The 16,732-nt window shown below is 57.0% G+C and overlaps 2 protein-coding genes across 2 annotated transcripts; both read right to left on the bottom strand.

The window, feature by feature from the left end:
- Positions 1–366: 366 nt before the first annotated feature.
- On the bottom strand, positions 367–8,775 carry ALAD (aminolevulinate dehydratase). Its single transcript, XM_086475679.1, has 12 exons — positions 8,753–8,775; positions 5,226–5,373; positions 5,007–5,057; positions 4,184–4,280; positions 3,699–3,834; positions 3,137–3,220; positions 2,783–2,871; positions 2,422–2,477; positions 1,608–1,695; positions 913–999; positions 559–688; positions 367–458 (listed from the first exon to the last, which is right to left on the bottom strand). Exons 2-12 carry the CDS (start codon positions 5,336–5,338, stop codon positions 367–369), a joined length of 1,023 nt encoding a protein of 340 aa, XP_086331805.1. The 5' UTR covers positions 5,339–5,373; positions 8,753–8,775.
- A 2,990-nt stretch (positions 8,776–11,765) lies between these two features.
- POLE3 (DNA polymerase epsilon 3, accessory subunit) lies at positions 11,766–14,124 on the bottom strand. The gene is made up of 4 exons (XM_009951635.2): positions 14,059–14,124; positions 13,257–13,342; positions 12,422–12,540; positions 11,766–11,926 (listed from the first exon to the last, which is right to left on the bottom strand). The coding sequence occupies exons 1-4, from the start codon at positions 14,122–14,124 to the stop codon at positions 11,766–11,768; spliced, it is 432 nt and encodes a 143-aa protein (XP_009949937.1).
- Positions 14,125–16,732: the final 2,608 nt, after the last annotated feature.

The following is a 16,732-nucleotide window of genomic DNA, read 5'->3' as shown; positions in this document are numbered from 1 at the left end:
CTGGTGTCAGCGTCCCGCGGGGGAGGGGGGGGTCAGGCCCCTCTGGGCTCTGCATTGAGGCATAGTGGGCGGGGGGGCTGGGGGGGGAAGGCCCTGCTCCGGGTCCCAGCGTGCAACGCCTCCCAGGCCGGGGCATCTGCACCCGGGGCGTCGGGGCGGGCGAGCGGCCCCCCGCGGAGGCCCACAGGGGCCGGTTCCAGCGCACGGCAGGCGGCCCGGGGTCCCGCGCGGTCCCGGGGCCCACGGGCGCCCCCCGCCCCGGCGGCCCCCGCACCCACCTGCGCCGCTGCCGGGCCGCGCCGGAAGCCCCGCCCCCAGCCCCCCCGCCAATCCCGCCCCCCCCACCGGAAGCCCCGCCCTCCGCGCTCAGGCGCGTCCCGCCGCCGCCGCCGCCGCCTCCTCCTCCTTCAGCCACCGCAGGAGCTGCGGCGCGAAGTACGTGATGATGGTGTCGGCCCCTGCGGAGAGACGAGACGAGACGAGACGCTGGAGCCGCCCCGGGGCGGGGGGGACGCCACAAGGGCACGGGGCGGGGACGGGGACGGGCGCCCGCCTCACCTGCGCGCCTGAAGGCCGTGACCGCTTCCCTGACAGCAGCCTCCAGGCTGAAGGCCCCGGCCTGGGCCCCGTGCCACAGCATGGCGAACTCCCCCGAGACGTGGTACACGGCCAGCGGGTGGGTGGGGTGCTGAGGGGAGGGAGGTCAGCCGGCGGGGGACACCCCTCCCCGTGTCCGCTGTCCCCTCCCCGCACGCCCCAGTGCTCCCAGAGGTGCTCCCCCACCCACCACAACGCGTGAAACCGACAGCCGCAGCCCCTTGGCTTTGGTTATCCCAACTGGCCATCTCCAGCTCTCCTCCCGCTCCTCCTCCAGGGGCACCCAGTGCCCTCGGTGGCACAGAAAGAGCTCACCCGAGCCTTGACGTCCCTCACGACGTCCAGGTAGGGCATCCCGGGCTTCACCATCAGCATGTCTGCTCCCTCACGCACGTCCCGGTCCTGCGAGGGGAACACACACGTGACCCCAACAGCTCGGGGTAGAAGCACATTTTCCAGCAAGTCCACAGTTGGTTTTCCCCAGAAGTTTTGACCTGGTGGTTGGTTTTCCCAGGAGGGATCCCAGAAGGGTTTCCTGAGCGCCTAACAGCCACAGGAGCCCACGGACGGCCTGCAATGGGTGAGAGCCGGCGCTCCCCTCACCAGACGCACAGTTCCTGGGGAAAGCTGGTGGCTGCATGTCCCTGGGCCTGACACCTCAAGCCACAGCGGGCTACGGGGTCACCAACTCCACAGCTCCCAGCCCTCGGGCCCATGCTGGGGACCAGCTCTCTGGCAGACTGATGGGCCTCACATTTCTCTTGCTCGTGGAGAGGGAAGACCCTTGACCATTTTGGCTGGCACACCTCCTACTGCCTTTTGACTCCCAACACCCCCGACCTTGCTCTCCCCAAACCCCGCTGCACCGCGGGGTGCGAAGGCTTGTCACCCATGCACCACGGGAGGGCTCTGCAGTCCCTACAGCCATAAACCCACAGCCCTCGGTGCCGGCCCAGGCAGCCCGACCCCGGCTCACTCACCACGGCGCGCATCGACCCCGGCTCACTCACCACGGCGCGCATCGCCAGGCCCCTGGCGCCCGGGGGCAGCTGGTAGCATCGCCGGTCCCCGAAGGCGGGTTTGGATAGTGCGGCGTCCCTGGTGACAGGCAAGGCAGAGGGCAGGGGATGAGGACCAGGACGGCTCACCGTGCCTCTCACCTCGTGCAGCTTCAGAAATGTGAGGACAGACTAGGACAAGTGCCTGAGTCATCAGGGCCAGGAAAAGGGGGGGCTCTCCCAACCCACCTCAGCACCCCAGCATCACTCTGGGAAGTCTGATGGGCCCAGCCTGGCCCTGGGAGCTGTGCTTCAACAGCCGCTGCCCTCCCCACACCCAGGGTCTGGGGTAAAAAGAGTGTCAGACATTTTCCTTTTGCTCTTTTCTGAGGCAGGTCCCTCAGGGATGCCCCATCAGGGTAAGGCCGTTCTTGGGATGAGGTCTACCAGCTGACTGCGCTGAGGCTTGTCCCTACAGGTACTCCTTGGGGCACCACCAGCTCTTGCGACTCCTCACTGCTCCCGGCAGCTGCAGGCAGCTCCCTCCCTGCCTGCCTTGCCACCAGCACCTAGGACAGGCAGGTGAAGGGGTGGGACGGAAGATCACCCAAGGTGCCCTTCCCACCAGCCAGCCTCTCCCGGGCAAGGTATGTTTGTCTCCCTTTCGCACCGGGAAGCAAAAGGAAAGCACTCGAAAGCAACCAGCCTGGCCCCACCTGCGACCCAGGCTCTGGCCGAGGCCTCTTCCCAAGTAACTATCCAGGGACTCACATCCTGGCCAGCCCAGGCCTGGCTGGAGACACTGCTGGCTGAAGGACAGACCCACCTGAAGGGACCATAGAAGCACGAAGCAAACTTGGCGCTGTAGCTCATCACTGAGACCTGCAGAGGAGAGTGGAGCCGTGAGGGCCAGAAGCTCAGTGCTGCATCCCAGCACTGCGGCAGCGGCAATTCTGTCCCACGGCTGTTTTATACTCTGCCCCACATCCTCCTTGCCCTGCCAGAGGTCTGGCACGTTGCTGTCCCTACGTCCAGCCAAGGACATTCCCTCCCCATGGGCAGGGCCGATGGCACGTCCTGGGCAAGGTGGGGGTTTCCTTCTCCCACCGCTTGCCCAGGTCCCGCTGTGGCACAGCCTCCCCGTGGACGTCACTCCTGCCTTTGGCACATGCGGATCCCGAGCTCACCTTGTTGCCCAAGTCGTGGGAGATCAGCGCGTTCTTCATGGCAGCGACGCGCCCATCCATCATATCTGAGGGGGCAACGATGTGGCAGCCTGCAGGGAAAGACCAGAGATGCCAAGAAGTGCCCGAGGCTGTGACTCTGCCTGCAGGAGGAGGTGACCCCAGTGTGAGGGGGACCCTGGGAGCCTACAGCTCTGCTGGGGCCAGCACCAGGAGGGCAGGGGGAGCCTCCCCCTGCTGGAAACAAAAGCATTCCCAGTCAGAGCCAGGCCCAGTTTGCCTTTGAACCTGCTGAAAGCGAGAGGGAGCGAGTCTGTGGGAGTCAAACTTGGGTACTGCTGCCAGGAGACTCCCCACCTGCTTTGGCATAGGCCAGCGCCACTTCTGCCAGCCGCTGGCAGCTGATCTCGTTCTGGATGGTGCCATCTTCACGCAGGATGCCTAGGAGACAAATCTGGGGTTATGCGAGGCGCTGGACGGCCAGTTGCCTTGATCCCTAGGGTGGGAGTGTGGCTCTTTGTACAAGCTATGGGGCTGCTCAGAGTAACAGCAGGGAACGTTTTAAGGGAGCTGGATAAAGACCAGGAGACCAACACAGCCCTCCAGGACTGGACACAGCATGCGGGTGCTCCAGGGAAGGGAAGACAGAGATGGGGGAAACAGACAGGCGCTCAGACAGGTTCAGGTGGCCGGAGTAGGCGCCTTAACCACCCATGCCTCCCACACTGCTGTCAAAACCCAGGAGAGGTCTCCCAGGCTCAACTGCATCAGTACTGGGGAGCCAAGTCTTGGGGCAGGAGCTGGCCAGGTCCCACCAGCACCCAGAGCTCCTCAGCTGAAAATGGCAAACCTCCCTGCAGACTCCCAGTGCCAGGAAAATGCCCAAAGAGCAGCCCGGGACCCCAGGCTGTGCACTCACCGCAGTGCCCATGGGAGGTGTAGGGGCACAAGCAGACGTCGCAGGCAATTAGCAGCTCTGGGAAGGTGGAGCGGATCTTCTTGATTGCCTGGATGGCAGGAGTGTCCTCCGCATCAGCAGCGGAGCCTCTCTCGTCCTGTGAGAAGAGAAATGCCTCAGCACGCACAGCCAAGGGCTTCCCACCAGCTCCTCTGCGGCAGCAGTTCTGCCCCAGAAACTTTTTCTGAACTGTGTGACCACCAACAATGGAAAAGGGCGATGGAGTAGTGCCTCTGAGCAGCGAGTGCAGGTTCACCTGCAAGAGCTCTGGGAGCTTTTTGGGTGTCAATAGTCTCCCATCCCTGTCCTGCTCTGCCGAGCGGGATGCAAGCACATCCAGAGACCCTGAGCCGTTCCTGTTTGATGAGGAGACCCCCTGGCCCCACAGTGCTCTCCCACACCCCTGTGGCTACTCCAAGCCCCCTGCCACCACCACACAGACTGACCTTGTGGACCTTGCTGGGCACCCCAAAGATGAGCACACACTTCAGACCGTCTTCGACGAGGGGACGCAGCATCCCCTCAAGCTTGTTGACTCCGTACCTGAGAAAAGCAAAGTGAAGGGGGCTGCCAGGCACCCAGACCTGCTCCATGGGGTGAACTGGTCTGTGACTTGGATGCTGGTCTGTGAGCAAGCAATGTAGCAGCAGCTGGAGGTACAGGGGAGGTGTTGCCTGAACACTGGCAAGAACAATCCAGGACCTTATCTGGGGCTACAGGGGTGTTATCTACCCGGCATGGACACTCTGCTCTGAAAGGACGAGCATGCCCTGCCCTTGGATCCTTTATCTTGGCGTCCCTGTTGCAGATCCAGTCCACCTCCCCATAGGACCACCCCCTGGCGCCTCCCTGACCACAGCCCTGGCAATGCGGCAGCAGATGAAGACGAGAGCTGCCGGACCAGCAAGGCCCAATGCAGGACTGGAGCCCGTGTCCTTGCACAGGTTTTCTAGCTGCTGCTGGAAACCCCTTTGGCTTCCAGCTTCCCTGCATGCCCAGCCCACGCAACATGCGAGTGCTGTGGGACATCACGAGACCCTGGCACTATCCCTGCCAGTACCGGTACTTTCCCAGCACTCCCAGTGTGATTCCCTCCACTGCCTTAGTGGACAAATGCTCCTGCCCTGCCTGATGCTGGGGGATCCCCAAGGCAGGGACCACAGAGGGTTGGAAGCGTCACCCCTGCCTCATGCTCATCTCAGGCCGTACATCAACCCTGCCCAGGCATGGCAGTGACCGGCACGCAGCTCGGCAGGGCTGGCTTCTTACCTGGCTTGTCCAGGGAGGCTGGGGATCAGCTCCACTGCATCAGGGCTGTCACTGCAGGAGGTGGATGGGACAGAGATGTGAGGACTCGGTGTGAGAAAGAAGCCCCTATCCCAGGATTGTCCATGGGGAATCTGAACCTATCTAAGAGCTCAGGGAGCACCTAAGCCAGTCAGCCTGAGCTCAGTCCACCCCCAACCCAGAGAGCCAGGGCTCACTCACGTGACAAAAATAGGGTAGATGAGGTTGGAGGCATCGAAGGTGGTTGCTGTACACTGCCAGGAGCGTAGCACAGGGTGGAAGTAGCCGCTGTGAAGAAGGGAGTCTGCCTGCATCTTGGGCCTTCACTGGGGGGCAGTGGAAGGAGACTCTGAAACACCAAAAGAAACGGTCAGGCGCGTTAGTGGCGGTGTCCTGGTAAGCCACTGCTATCGGCGCACGCGAGGAGGGGGCCAAGATCCAGGCAGCCACTGCAGGACTGCTCCTGTCCTGCCCCAGGCACACGCAGAGAGCACGAGCTGCAGCCCAGCCAGCTTCACCCCAACTCCCTCAGGCTCTGCTCCGCACTGGGCGGGGGTTGCAGGACCGCACATCAGTGGTCACAGCACACAAACAGGGGTGACACCAGCTCCTCCCCACAAAACCTCCCAATTCTGTGTGTGAAACCACCAATTCACAAGCACCAGCATCCTCCTGCAGCAGAACCATGTTCACACAGTTCGACACGACGACCCTCCTCAGGCTCCCTCTGCTTCAGCTTGCGTAGCTGTAGCAGCAGTTTTCTAACGACGAGGTGGTCATTGCTGAATTCATTTGACTTTTGCTTAATGCTGTATAACTGTGTGATACAGCTTTTGGGTACAGAGCAGTCAGAAGCTGCTCTGCGTAGTCCAAAGTGTTTATGGCCACAGTGTAAAGGTGCAGTTACAGAAGAGTTCAGGCGCTGGGTGAGAGGCAGGCGCAGGATCACCCTGAAGACACCAGGGCTTGTCACACAACTCCAGTGGCCACTTACTGCTGGAGAAAGAAAACTTGGGAGTTGGGCAAAGGTGATTTCAAGGGTAAGAAAAGCAATTACTCAACAGACATAAGCGTTAGTTATGTTACTGCTGAAACTTCTTCGGTAGCCAATAGTTAGATCTACTAATAATTCTGTGATTAGACCATTAGGATTTAAATTTCCACTAGCACTAAATTCTCACCAACATGTGGCTGGTGGGAGTGCAATGGAAGGAGCCGGGGGAAGGTGGCTGCCCCAGGATGGGACGAGGCATTTGGCTGCAGCACAAAAGAGAGCAGCTGTTATGGCCCTGGGAACCGCAAGGAGAACAACAGACTGTTTGTACAGAGCAGCTTCAAGGACTTCTGCTGGCTGCATCCCACAAACGCCCTGAGCAGAGGAGCCGGGGGTTCCCCCGGAGCCAAACAGCAAAGTCCCTACCAGAGACCACAGATTTTGTTTTGAGAGACCAGAGGGATGGCAGGCGGGAGGAGAGCTGGAGTCAGGCTTTTGAAAAAGTCTCCACTGGCAGCCCCGGGCCAGGCAAGGCTTCCCATGGGAGATAGAGGGGACAGGAGGATGGGACTTGTCTTGGGGGAGCAGCCCCGTGGTCCCCAGTCCCATCCCAGGAAGATTCCCTAGCAATGAACCTTGTTGCGCCCGGCTCTCTCCAGAGAGCAGACACGGCTCAGCACCCCAGGACACAGTCCAGGGGAGAAAGTTGTATAGTGGCACCCACAACAGCAGTCAGCAACGGAGCTGGGCAGGAGATGCCTCCATTCTTCTGGAAAACCTTTAATCTGAGGCATTCACCTGCTTTATACACTCAAGACCCTTCAGATATTCTAAGGCTGAGCCAAATTCTCAGTCTGTATCAGGCCACCCCAGTGCATATGGGCCTTGTAATACAGGGGCATCGCATTCAGTCCAGGGCTTGAACCGAGTCTCTCGTACCCCAAGCAATCACTTCTGCTTGGGGACGGGGGAAAAGGCACCTCCCAGTTACTTACAGGCTTTCATGTATGACAACGCTATATAAAAGTTGGATGGTGCCGGCGGGGGACGCAGAGCAGCTGACAGGTGTGCTGGCAGTGTCACGGCACCACTTGGCAAGTCATTTTTAGCCCTGGAAAGCTGCCGCTCCGGTCCTTACTCACAGGGAAGGGGACAGCCCTTGGGTTAACGAGTCGGCAGCTCCAGCATAGCAGCTCGGCTGCTCAGGCAGGGCTCCAGGCAGCAATCGAGAACAAAGGGCTCAGTGAACAAAACCCACCTCAAGAATCCAAAAAAAATTGCTTTAAACAGGGGGGACAGGGTGGGACCACAGTCCCTGACTCTGTATGGGACAGATAGAGTCCAGAGCTCCAGAAACCGCTCTCTCTGGGAAGGAGGAGACGGGCACCCAGTGGAATTGCAGAGCGGAGATAAGAGCCAGTATGGGTGGGCCCCAGCGGAGCACCCATCTGCTGTGAGGCCAGAGCCCTCCTTATGGGCCCCCCATGTGCAGGAGACGCTGCCGCTGGCCGCAGGGCACCTGGTTGGATGAGGGCACTGGGGTCTCACAGCCGTGGAGCCACCGCACGCCCCACAGCTGCCCGACAGCCGGGGCAGGATGGCAGGGATGCAGAGCAAGGACCGCAAGAGGGCCACGATAAGGGGACGTTGCACCACACACGTTACACCCTGGAACGGGGCTGTTCCCCCCGAGATCCCCTCAGGGCTCCCAGCAGAGCACACGCACCTCTTTCTTTGACATTAAAGGCCCAAATCTGGTCTTTCTGTAGCAATTTGCCTCATGCACACCAGAGCATCAGTACAGAGGAGTTTAACAGCAGCCCTGCAGCTCCCTCCCAGCAAACGGCTCCGCGGCAGAGTGGTTTCACTTCGCTCCTCCACTCTGGGACTGCTCGAGGACCAGCCCAAACCCACAGCACCCAAACCCGCACCTTTGCCCAGCCAGGGCCCACCGCCCTGACCCGGACGTCTCACTGTATTCAAGGAAAGAAGAGTGACTGCAAAATGGGAGACCCATGCACAGGTCACCCTCTCGTTTGCACAAGTGAGACAAACTCAGTGGACGGGGCGAAGCCAGAGCCGACGCACGTCAAGGGTGAGCTGCCGAGGTCTGCTCTGGCTGCTGACAGCATCGCCGAGACACGAGGAAGATGCTTTCCAGCATTTTGGGATCTAGAAACAGATGCGGCGTCATCCTGCTGCGCACAACTATTTACCTGAAGTCCTGGAGACACGCGAGCTCCCGAAATCCCAGGTGGGAGCAGGGATGGACTAAAAGCGGAGCTCCCCAGGGAGACAACGGAGCTGCAGGTTAATTATTAGTCCCTAACAAAGGTCAAGGGGCTCCAAGAAGTTTCACCTTCCAGGTTGCGTCTGGAAATGGGGCTGCTCGGGGGAGCCCTGTCATGACACCGCAGGACGAGCAGGGGTCCAGCCCGTAGCACCGTGTGGCTGTGCTGGTGAGTTCCCCCCCCCGTTTTGCCACGGTAACCGCGGATTACCGAGGGAAAAACCGGGGCTGCCCTGGCTGTGCCTCCCCCCAGGGTTTTGCCCTTGCTGCCTGCACCCTGCCCGCACCCAAGCAGTGCCTCCTTCCCCGGCCGGGCCCTGCCTCCTGGAGTCCCCAGCTCCAGGCAGCCCTACAAGGGGCCGGGGTCGGGGACCGGGGGGCCGGAGCCGGGGCGACCGCCCCGGCTCCGGCCCCCCGGTCCCCGACCCCGGCCCCCGCACTCACCGACCGCCGCCGCCGCGTCCCGCTCCGGCCGTGTGACTCTCCTCCGAGCCCTCGTGATTTGCATAGGCACCGCCCCTCTGATTAGCATAGACACGCCCCCTCCGGGGCGGGGGGAGGTGGCGGCGGGAAATCTCGCGCGGCGGAGCGCGGGAAAAGGGCCAGAAGCGGCGCGGCCGGGATGGGGGGGGGGGGGGGGGGGGTAGAGCGGGGGAAGCAAGGTTTTGGGGGGCTGGGAGGGCATGAAGTAGGGCTTTGGGGTGCTTGGGGGGCCTGGGGAGCGGGGCTGGGTGTGCTGGGGGGGGGGCACGGAACAGGGCTTTGGGGTGCTGGGGGGGCATGGAGCAGGGGTTCGGGGGGGCTGTGGAGCGGGCCTGGGGGTGGCTGGAGGAGGGTTTTGGTGTTCGGGGGGGCTGTGAAGCAGGGCTAGGCGGGCTGGAGCATGGCTTTGGGGGTGTGTGGAGCAGGGCTGAAGGGCATGGTGCAGGGTTTTGGGGTTCTGGGGGGCCGTGGAGCAGGGCTGAGGGGACATGGAGCAGGGTTTTGGGGTTCTGGGGGGCTGTGGAGCAGGGCTAAGGGGCATGTAGCATAGTTTTGGGGTGCTGGTGGGCCGTGGAGCAGGTGGGGGGGGGCTAGAGCAGGGTTTTGGGGTGCTGCAGGGGCCTGGAGGCAGTCTTTGGGGTGCTGTGGGACCATGCAGTCCAGTTTTGGAGTGCTGCAGGGGGACCTGGAACCAGGTTTGGGGGGAGTGGAGCAGGGCTTTGGGGGTGCCACGGGGGTCAGGAGGCAGGCTTTGGCGTGCTGTGGGGGTAAGGAGCGTGGCTGGGCTCGCTACGGTGGCATGGAGCTGGGTTTGGGGTGCTGCAAAGGGCTGAAGCAGGGCTTTGGGGTGCTGGGGGGACCTGCCAGGCCAAGGGAAGCCAGAGCGACGCTGCAGGCTCAGCAGCACCTGCTGTTTTCTTGGTCTCACCAGAGCAGGGAGATGCACAGATCGGGTTTGTTGCAGGGCGCTCTGCAGCTGCCACCCCTTGGCTGCAGCGCATAAACCCTGACCCACCATCCCCCCCTTTCCCCCCAGCCTAGTGCCTCTGACCAGAAGCGAGCGTGAGCCCGAGGCTCTCTCCCCAGGGAACTCAAATGCCAGCACCCAAACCTTGCTCCTCCAGGAACTGGAAATCTCCTGGTTCTTTCAAGTCTCCGCACCTTCCTCACTCCCCTCGCACAAAGAGGGGAGTTTGCTTTGCCTTCGCAGCACGCTCGGATGCCTGCTTAGGCAACCAGCTCATTTATTGCTGACAGAAAGAAGAGACTCCATTTTGTAAAAAAAAAAAAAAAAATCTTGCTTTTATTTAGATATTGTTCCCTTTCAGCATATGCACCCCAGATATGTACTAGAAGAGGAAAAAAGGAAAAAAAAAAAGAGGAAAAAAGAGCTACAAGGAAGGCGTTTTTTGTTACTGGAGATCTTGGGAAGGCGTCATCAACTCAGTCTTTTCATCTGTTAGCGACCACACGCCCGTAGAAACTACACAGCAGAAAATCGTTGTTGATTCAGTTCTTTCCAGGAGCTGTGTGTGTGAAAAGCCATAGTGCCATTAAAGCATAAAGGCAGGGTAGCTCTCCGGTACCAATTTTTTGGTGAAAGGGACCTACTATTCCTCACAAGTGCTATTTTAAAACTGCACAGCAGCAAAACCTGTGGGTTTTACTTAAACGTGGCTTCACCAGACCTTGGTTAAGTTCAAATCCTAGGTTTATCAGTCTTTACAAAGATTAGTCAAATCATACAGCATTTTTACCAAAAAGGAGCTTATTCTAATAGACACTTTCTCAGAGAAGAGAAAGGAAAGGCGTAAAAACTAAGAATTCAAGTATAAAAGAACAAACCCATATGAGTACTAAGAACACACACATCTTGTTTCAACCCATCTTTTTTGAAGGAGTCATTTTAAAAAGCACAGGCCTGAGGCCCGCCTGGCTCGGCAGGAACGTCCTGTCCTCACTGCCCTCCTGGAGCCCATCACACTGGGAGGCAGTCCACACCTCGGGAATGACGGTCGAAGGCTAAAGAGGGACCTCTGATGTAATCAGGCCGTTCCAGTTGGGAAAAGAAAAAAAAAACCAACCCAACAAGAGCCACCCCTACGCTACCGCATTTCAATTTGCTGCGATCACCAACCTGTCTGCAGGAACTGCAGCTCTGCACAGGAGGGAAGGGAGGTGAGACCGTCAGATCCACCGGTGCCCACTGCTGACCTGCAACAAACGTACCGCTGGGGAACAGCCGCCTCGGTTCATCCCTGATACACATTTTAGCCCTTCATTTTGCTTCAGATTTTTAATAAAATTCCTCTTGGTCTCCCAGGGCTTTAAGGACACAAACCGAGCACTTGTGGTATTTACATCGTCAGTGCTGCGACGTTTGTTGGTTGGGGCGAGAGACAGCCGAGAGCTCCCTGTACAGCTGTGCTGGGCTGCTGCGTATGACTGGTAAGGTTGAAAGACACAGTGTCACTGTCACAGCTACAGCAGAAAGAGAAGGCACGGCCAGAATGCAAGAAAATGAAGGAAAAGAACAAGTCACTTGGATAAAAAGCCTAAATGTTCAGCTTCCAAGCCTCCTGACATCATCATGTAGATTCTAAACCCCAAAGGGTTAATGACCTTTTGAGGAAGCTCATTAAACCAGGTCAGGGGCTGAATCTGCTCAGCACTTGACGTATTTTTTTTCCCCTCTATTTCAGAGCCGACCCAGCATCAAAAGCCCAGTCCCATTACTGTCTGTTCAGAACCCAGGGAGGGTTCCAAGCCCCTTGTGCACCAGGAGGAGCGGTCCTTCCACGAGAAAAGCTTTAGCAGGAGTCCTTTATGTACAAGTTAAAGCCAAAAAGGAACGGGCCACAGAGGAACAGTACACAGCTCTACTGGAAACAAGAGGGGACACAGCAAGTGTGATTTACAGCATTTATATCCCTCTGAAGAAAACCCAGCCCCTGCACACGCCTCGTCAGCAAGCTCAGTTGTCCACCTCCTCCTCCTCATTTTGCTCTTCTTCCTCCATCCTTTCATCATCATCGTCATTCTCTTCCTCTCGGCTCTTATCTTGCTCCTCTGAGTCTGCCTTCTTGTCTTTATCTTTCCTTGCTTCTTTCTTTCCTTTCTGTTCACGCCTGTAAACTAAAAAACAGAAAGAGAGAACACTGACAAATCGCAAGCCAGTGTTTCCACGGCACGAACAGGACAGTAGCTGAAGTCCAGCGCCCACTTGCTCTCCAGGCTTACAAGGGGAGCAGTGAACTCACAGCAGCAACTCACCCTATGACTTGAGCTGTGCTGACCAGCTCCATAGGAAACCAGGTTAACTTTCAGCAGAAAAATGCTGAAAAGGACGCAGGAATTCACATTTACAGGCAGCACCTAAGACTTTCCTTAGATAAACATACTAGGGGAGTGATAGCAGATGAGACTTTCCCAATCCTCATCAGTTGTGAAATAATCTTATCCCAGTCCTGTTAAGGTGCACATTACTTATTCCCCAGGCAAACTGCAGTGTAGGATGCTGGGCAAAGAGAAGAGAAACAAGACAGGCAAGTAAGTGTTGCTTGTCCAGTGTTTGAGGAAAACAGGACTCGGTGTTCATTACACTCCCTCGACCTGAACTGAGGACGGTACCTTCCAGTGATTCTTTCAAAGGGGCTACAAATCGCTGAAACTCCATTTCCTCCATGGCAGAGAGAACATCGCCAGCGTTCAGCGTTTTCCTCTTCCCCTTCATGGCAAAGTTATTCGCACTAGTCAAAAACAAGGAGGAAAGCAGAGTTAATTGATACTGTCATCAATTTAGTCTTATTTATTGAAGTCACAAGCAACTTAAAAAAAATCACCTAAATATTTGGGGTTTTTTTTAATTACTTACTACCAGCAGTTTAAGATACCTTCTCGTTTACATTGGCTACGTTTACTAGGCTTTCACCTAGTTGCATTGCTTTCCCACATTAGTTTTCTGCCTGCATGGACCTTTTCTACAACTGAGGGGAAGGAGAAAGTCTGAACGTTGGCTGTAAGCTGACAATTCCATGAGGCCATGTGAGTACTTAACACCAGAGAAGTGACTGCCTGCACAGCGTATTCTGAGCCACCCCAAAGGCGTTACCGTGTCCTCTGTGACCAGCTCCAAGGCTGACCAGGTTGGCTCCTGCTTGCCCTCACTATGTGGTGAGCAGCCTGGGAAGTGAGCAAAGTGCTCTTGCCTTTGCCAGGAAAAGCCACGCAGCCACGTTTTAAGGCTATTGGCAGTTTGGGACCCCTCTTGTCCCTGGTGGGGTTGGGGCACCTCTGTGTGCAGAGCCAAGCTGCCCTCCCCGCGGGTTGTCACAGGCAGTCCAAACCCAGCTGGGCTACACTAGGCTGTTTTGTTTATGCCAACAGACAATATACTCCAGGACAGCCAACAGAGAGGTGAATTATAAATCAACCGCACTGGCTATCTGATGCCACAGATCCTTACCACGATGTTGCATAAAGCACAAACACACTTGCCGCTCGAGATATCGCGCTCCGAGCTTCTTTGGAAATATTTACTCCATCAGGAAGCTGAAAAACAAATTCAACTTTTATCAGCAGCTGCTCTAAATGACTTAAACTTGCATAATTCATGTATCAGTTCCCTTAAGACATTCAGAGGGCTCAGCACAATCGGAAACTAATCGTTGATCTCCGATGCTACCACAGAAACTATGATGCCAGCGGAAAGCCACCCACATTTCGACTGCCTTCTCGCAATCGCAACACACTACGCAGAAGCAAAGTAACTTCGGGATCAGTGGTGGGTCTGGCCACTATCTCTGGGGTGATTCAGCCGATGGCTACCAAGCTCCTGACACCGATCACCCTGCCATAGCCAAAGCCATTCAGCAACACCTCATGGCTCAAGAGCAAACATATCATTTGATTAATGACTGGGAATTATTCTAGAATTTTATCTAGACAAGGAATCGCTTCTGCTTTCAGCTTGGTTCGGGGACACTGCAAGAGCTCCCCTGCCTTTGGACTTTACTTTCGAGCATCACTGCGGGGTTTCGCAGCCTGGACCCTCCCTCCTGGCTCCCGGAGGGCCCCATCCCCTCGCAGGAGGCCTCGGGGGCACCGCACGGGCGGCAACCGCCGCCACCGCCGCCTTCCCCAGGGAGGCTCCCGCCGGGGCCCGGGCACGTTTTGGGCAGCAAAACCGGCCAACAACGAAGCCTCCGCGGGGGCTGCCCGGAGAAAGCCCCCAGCCCCCCGGGGGGGCCGCCGGCACCGGCACCCACCGCCTCCTTGATGATGCGGGTGATGACGGCGTTGGGCAGGTTCAGGTCCTCCGGTCTCTCCGCCATCCTGGGCCTCCTGCAAGGCAAACGGGGCGTCACCGGGCGCGGGCCGCGAGAGGGGGCGGCGGAGCCCGGGGAAGGTGGGGGGGGGAGCCCGGCCCGTCCGTACCTCGCCCGGTGCCGCCGCACCGACCCAACCCCCTCCGCTCCGCCGCTGCCCCCCCCACCTCTGCCCCGTCCCGGCGTGCAGCGCGGCCCTTCCCGCCCGCCACCACGGCCGCCCTCGCTCGGTGACGGCAAGGCGGCGGCGGGAGGAGCGAGAAGCGGCGGGGGGGGGGGGGGGGGGGGGGGCGGCAGGGCCGGGAGGGAGAGCGGGGGGCGGGCCGGGAGGGCGAGCGTGTAGCGGCCTGGAATGGCGGCCTAGCGGGGGGCGTGGGGGGCAGGTGCGGGCAGTGGGGTGGTGGGAGGCTGGTGGGAGGCCGAGGGGGTGTAGGGGCCGGAGGAGGAGCAGGGGCAGGGGGGGAGCCCGGGGGAGCCGGTAGGTGGGAGGGCAGAGGGTCGGCGGCCATGGGGGCGGGTGATTCGCCCCTCCGCAGTGGTTTCTGGCCTCTGCCCGCAGTGCTGCGTGAGGGGACACAGAGCAGGTCCCGTCAGCGAAGCCATCGCAGACCCCAGCCCCGAGCGCCTGTTAGTTTGATGAGAATTTACCCCTCTTGATAACCTGGCAGGGTGATTGAAGTCAGCCTAGAGTGCGAGAGGGGACTGGGCCAATCTGTTGCTGTGTTGGGGGAGTATTTGAAACGGAGAATGGTGATGGACGGTGCAGCTTTTTTTCCACAGAACGCGTATATTTTCCAGTAGCAAGGGCAGTGTTATTGTGGTGGGGCTGGTTTACAGGCTTTTGTGAGACAAGTTCATAGGTAAAGGTAATTGTTTGTGTTAGACATCGTAGCGTGCTGGGGATAGCATACGGCGTGTTGGGTACACGAAGGTCAGACCTGGGGAAAGGCTTGTGTGCGTGAGAGCGTGATGGCTTTTCCAGTTATAGTGATTGGATTAATAAAAACCGTCACTGCTTGTACAAATCATGTCTCCTGAGTGTCGTTTTTAGCTCCTTTAAATGTATTCCATTGTTAACTCCATGGTCGCTTTATGGCCCTCGGAGGCGAGATGCTGGTTACTTTTTAATGAATGACTGATGGTAACCGGTCCCTCCGTAACCGTAACGGAGGGTGCTAATGTTGCCTTCTGGCTGGGCTGTGGGCTCGGTGCTGTTGGGAGGGTCCTCAGAAGCTGCTGCAGCTTGTTTTGTTTTCTGTTTTGCCAGAGGCTGAGGTTGTTTAGTACATGATTTGAGAACAAAGCGAGGCAGTGTTTGGTTTCTGTCTGGTGAAAGGGGTAGGATGGAGCAGAAACAGGGATGATGCTGGCCTCGAGCCAGGGGTATGGCCCAAAGCTCCCCCGCGCACCAGCAAAGATGGGGCCCTTGCTGTCAAGTTGTGTGTATCTTCCTGATACGATGGACTCTCTTCTTTCCTGGATGCTTTGGTCACTGGTGTGTGCATATGTTTGGTTTTAATGACAGTATCTGAAGGGTTGAGGTACATCTATTAAGGTATTGATTTGTGTTTTCATGAGGTACAGGACAATATTTTCTCATGCTTTTTGCTTTTCCACTCAGGCTGACTTAGCCAAGCTGCTGCTCATGTGTTGCTGTATTTATACCTGTGCTACAAATAGCAATTTTTTTTTTATACCAGTGTAAAATGTGACTTGCAGTAGTAAGCTTGACTACTGCAAGTCACATTTAACATGTTTCATGTTTTACACATGAGTCTAGAAAGCTGTTTTAATATAAAAGCTCTGGAGCTACAGGATATAAGGCCAGGTTGCCAGCCTACCGTGACCTAGGATGTGCCCGTACTTGAGAACAACTTGATTTCTCCGCCATTTTGCTCCGTTATCTTTATTTCACACTGTATACATCCTCAGTGGTTTTGGTTTTTTTTCCTGCTAAGTTAATTTGCATAAATTTTCTGTTTTGCAGAGTATTTAAATAGATGATACCATCTTCCTGCTCTCCCTACTGCGAAGGTGGTTGCAAAGATGATGACTGCAGATGTCAGCCAGTGGGATGAAACTACGTGTGCTATGGTCACTTGTTGACGTCCACAGTGCTGTACACTAAAGAGACCTGAGGAGGGACATCCTTGATCTGTTTAGGAAACTCTGATTCAATTTTTAGAGCCTTTTCGGAAAGGGAAGGTAAAGTTATGATTAAATTCTGGTTTTCACTAAAGAAGGGAAAAGAGTATTCTTACTCTTGAGGTAACTAACTTGGAGTCCTAGTGAAGTTCAGGCAGTTTTTGGTTTTCACATGAGGTAGCTAGTCAGGTTGAACACTGTTCACAGATATTGTGATTTTTAAAGCTGGAAGTGATCAATAGTTGCCTCATCTGACCTGTGTAATGGGTGACTTCAGAATTTATCTCAGTAGCTTGTTCAAATAAAGCCTCTCTTCTGTAAGGTTGCTCAGCTTGGATGGCTGACTCAAGAAGAGAGACTGGGTTACTTTCCTTGGCCAGAAAGTATTTCCTGTGGTAGGAAATGACTTGTTAAATTTAGGTGCTCGATTTCCAACATGATTTTTTTCTTCATGTAAATATGTGCATAT

This window comes from Leptosomus discolor, chromosome 19, assembly GCF_034619465.1.
Source record: "Leptosomus discolor isolate bLepDis1 chromosome 19, bLepDis1.hap2, whole genome shotgun sequence".
NCBI classification, from domain to species: domain Eukaryota; kingdom Metazoa; phylum Chordata; class Aves; order Leptosomiformes; family Leptosomidae; genus Leptosomus; species Leptosomus discolor.
This window is presented reverse-complemented; position numbering and strand designations above follow the sequence as displayed.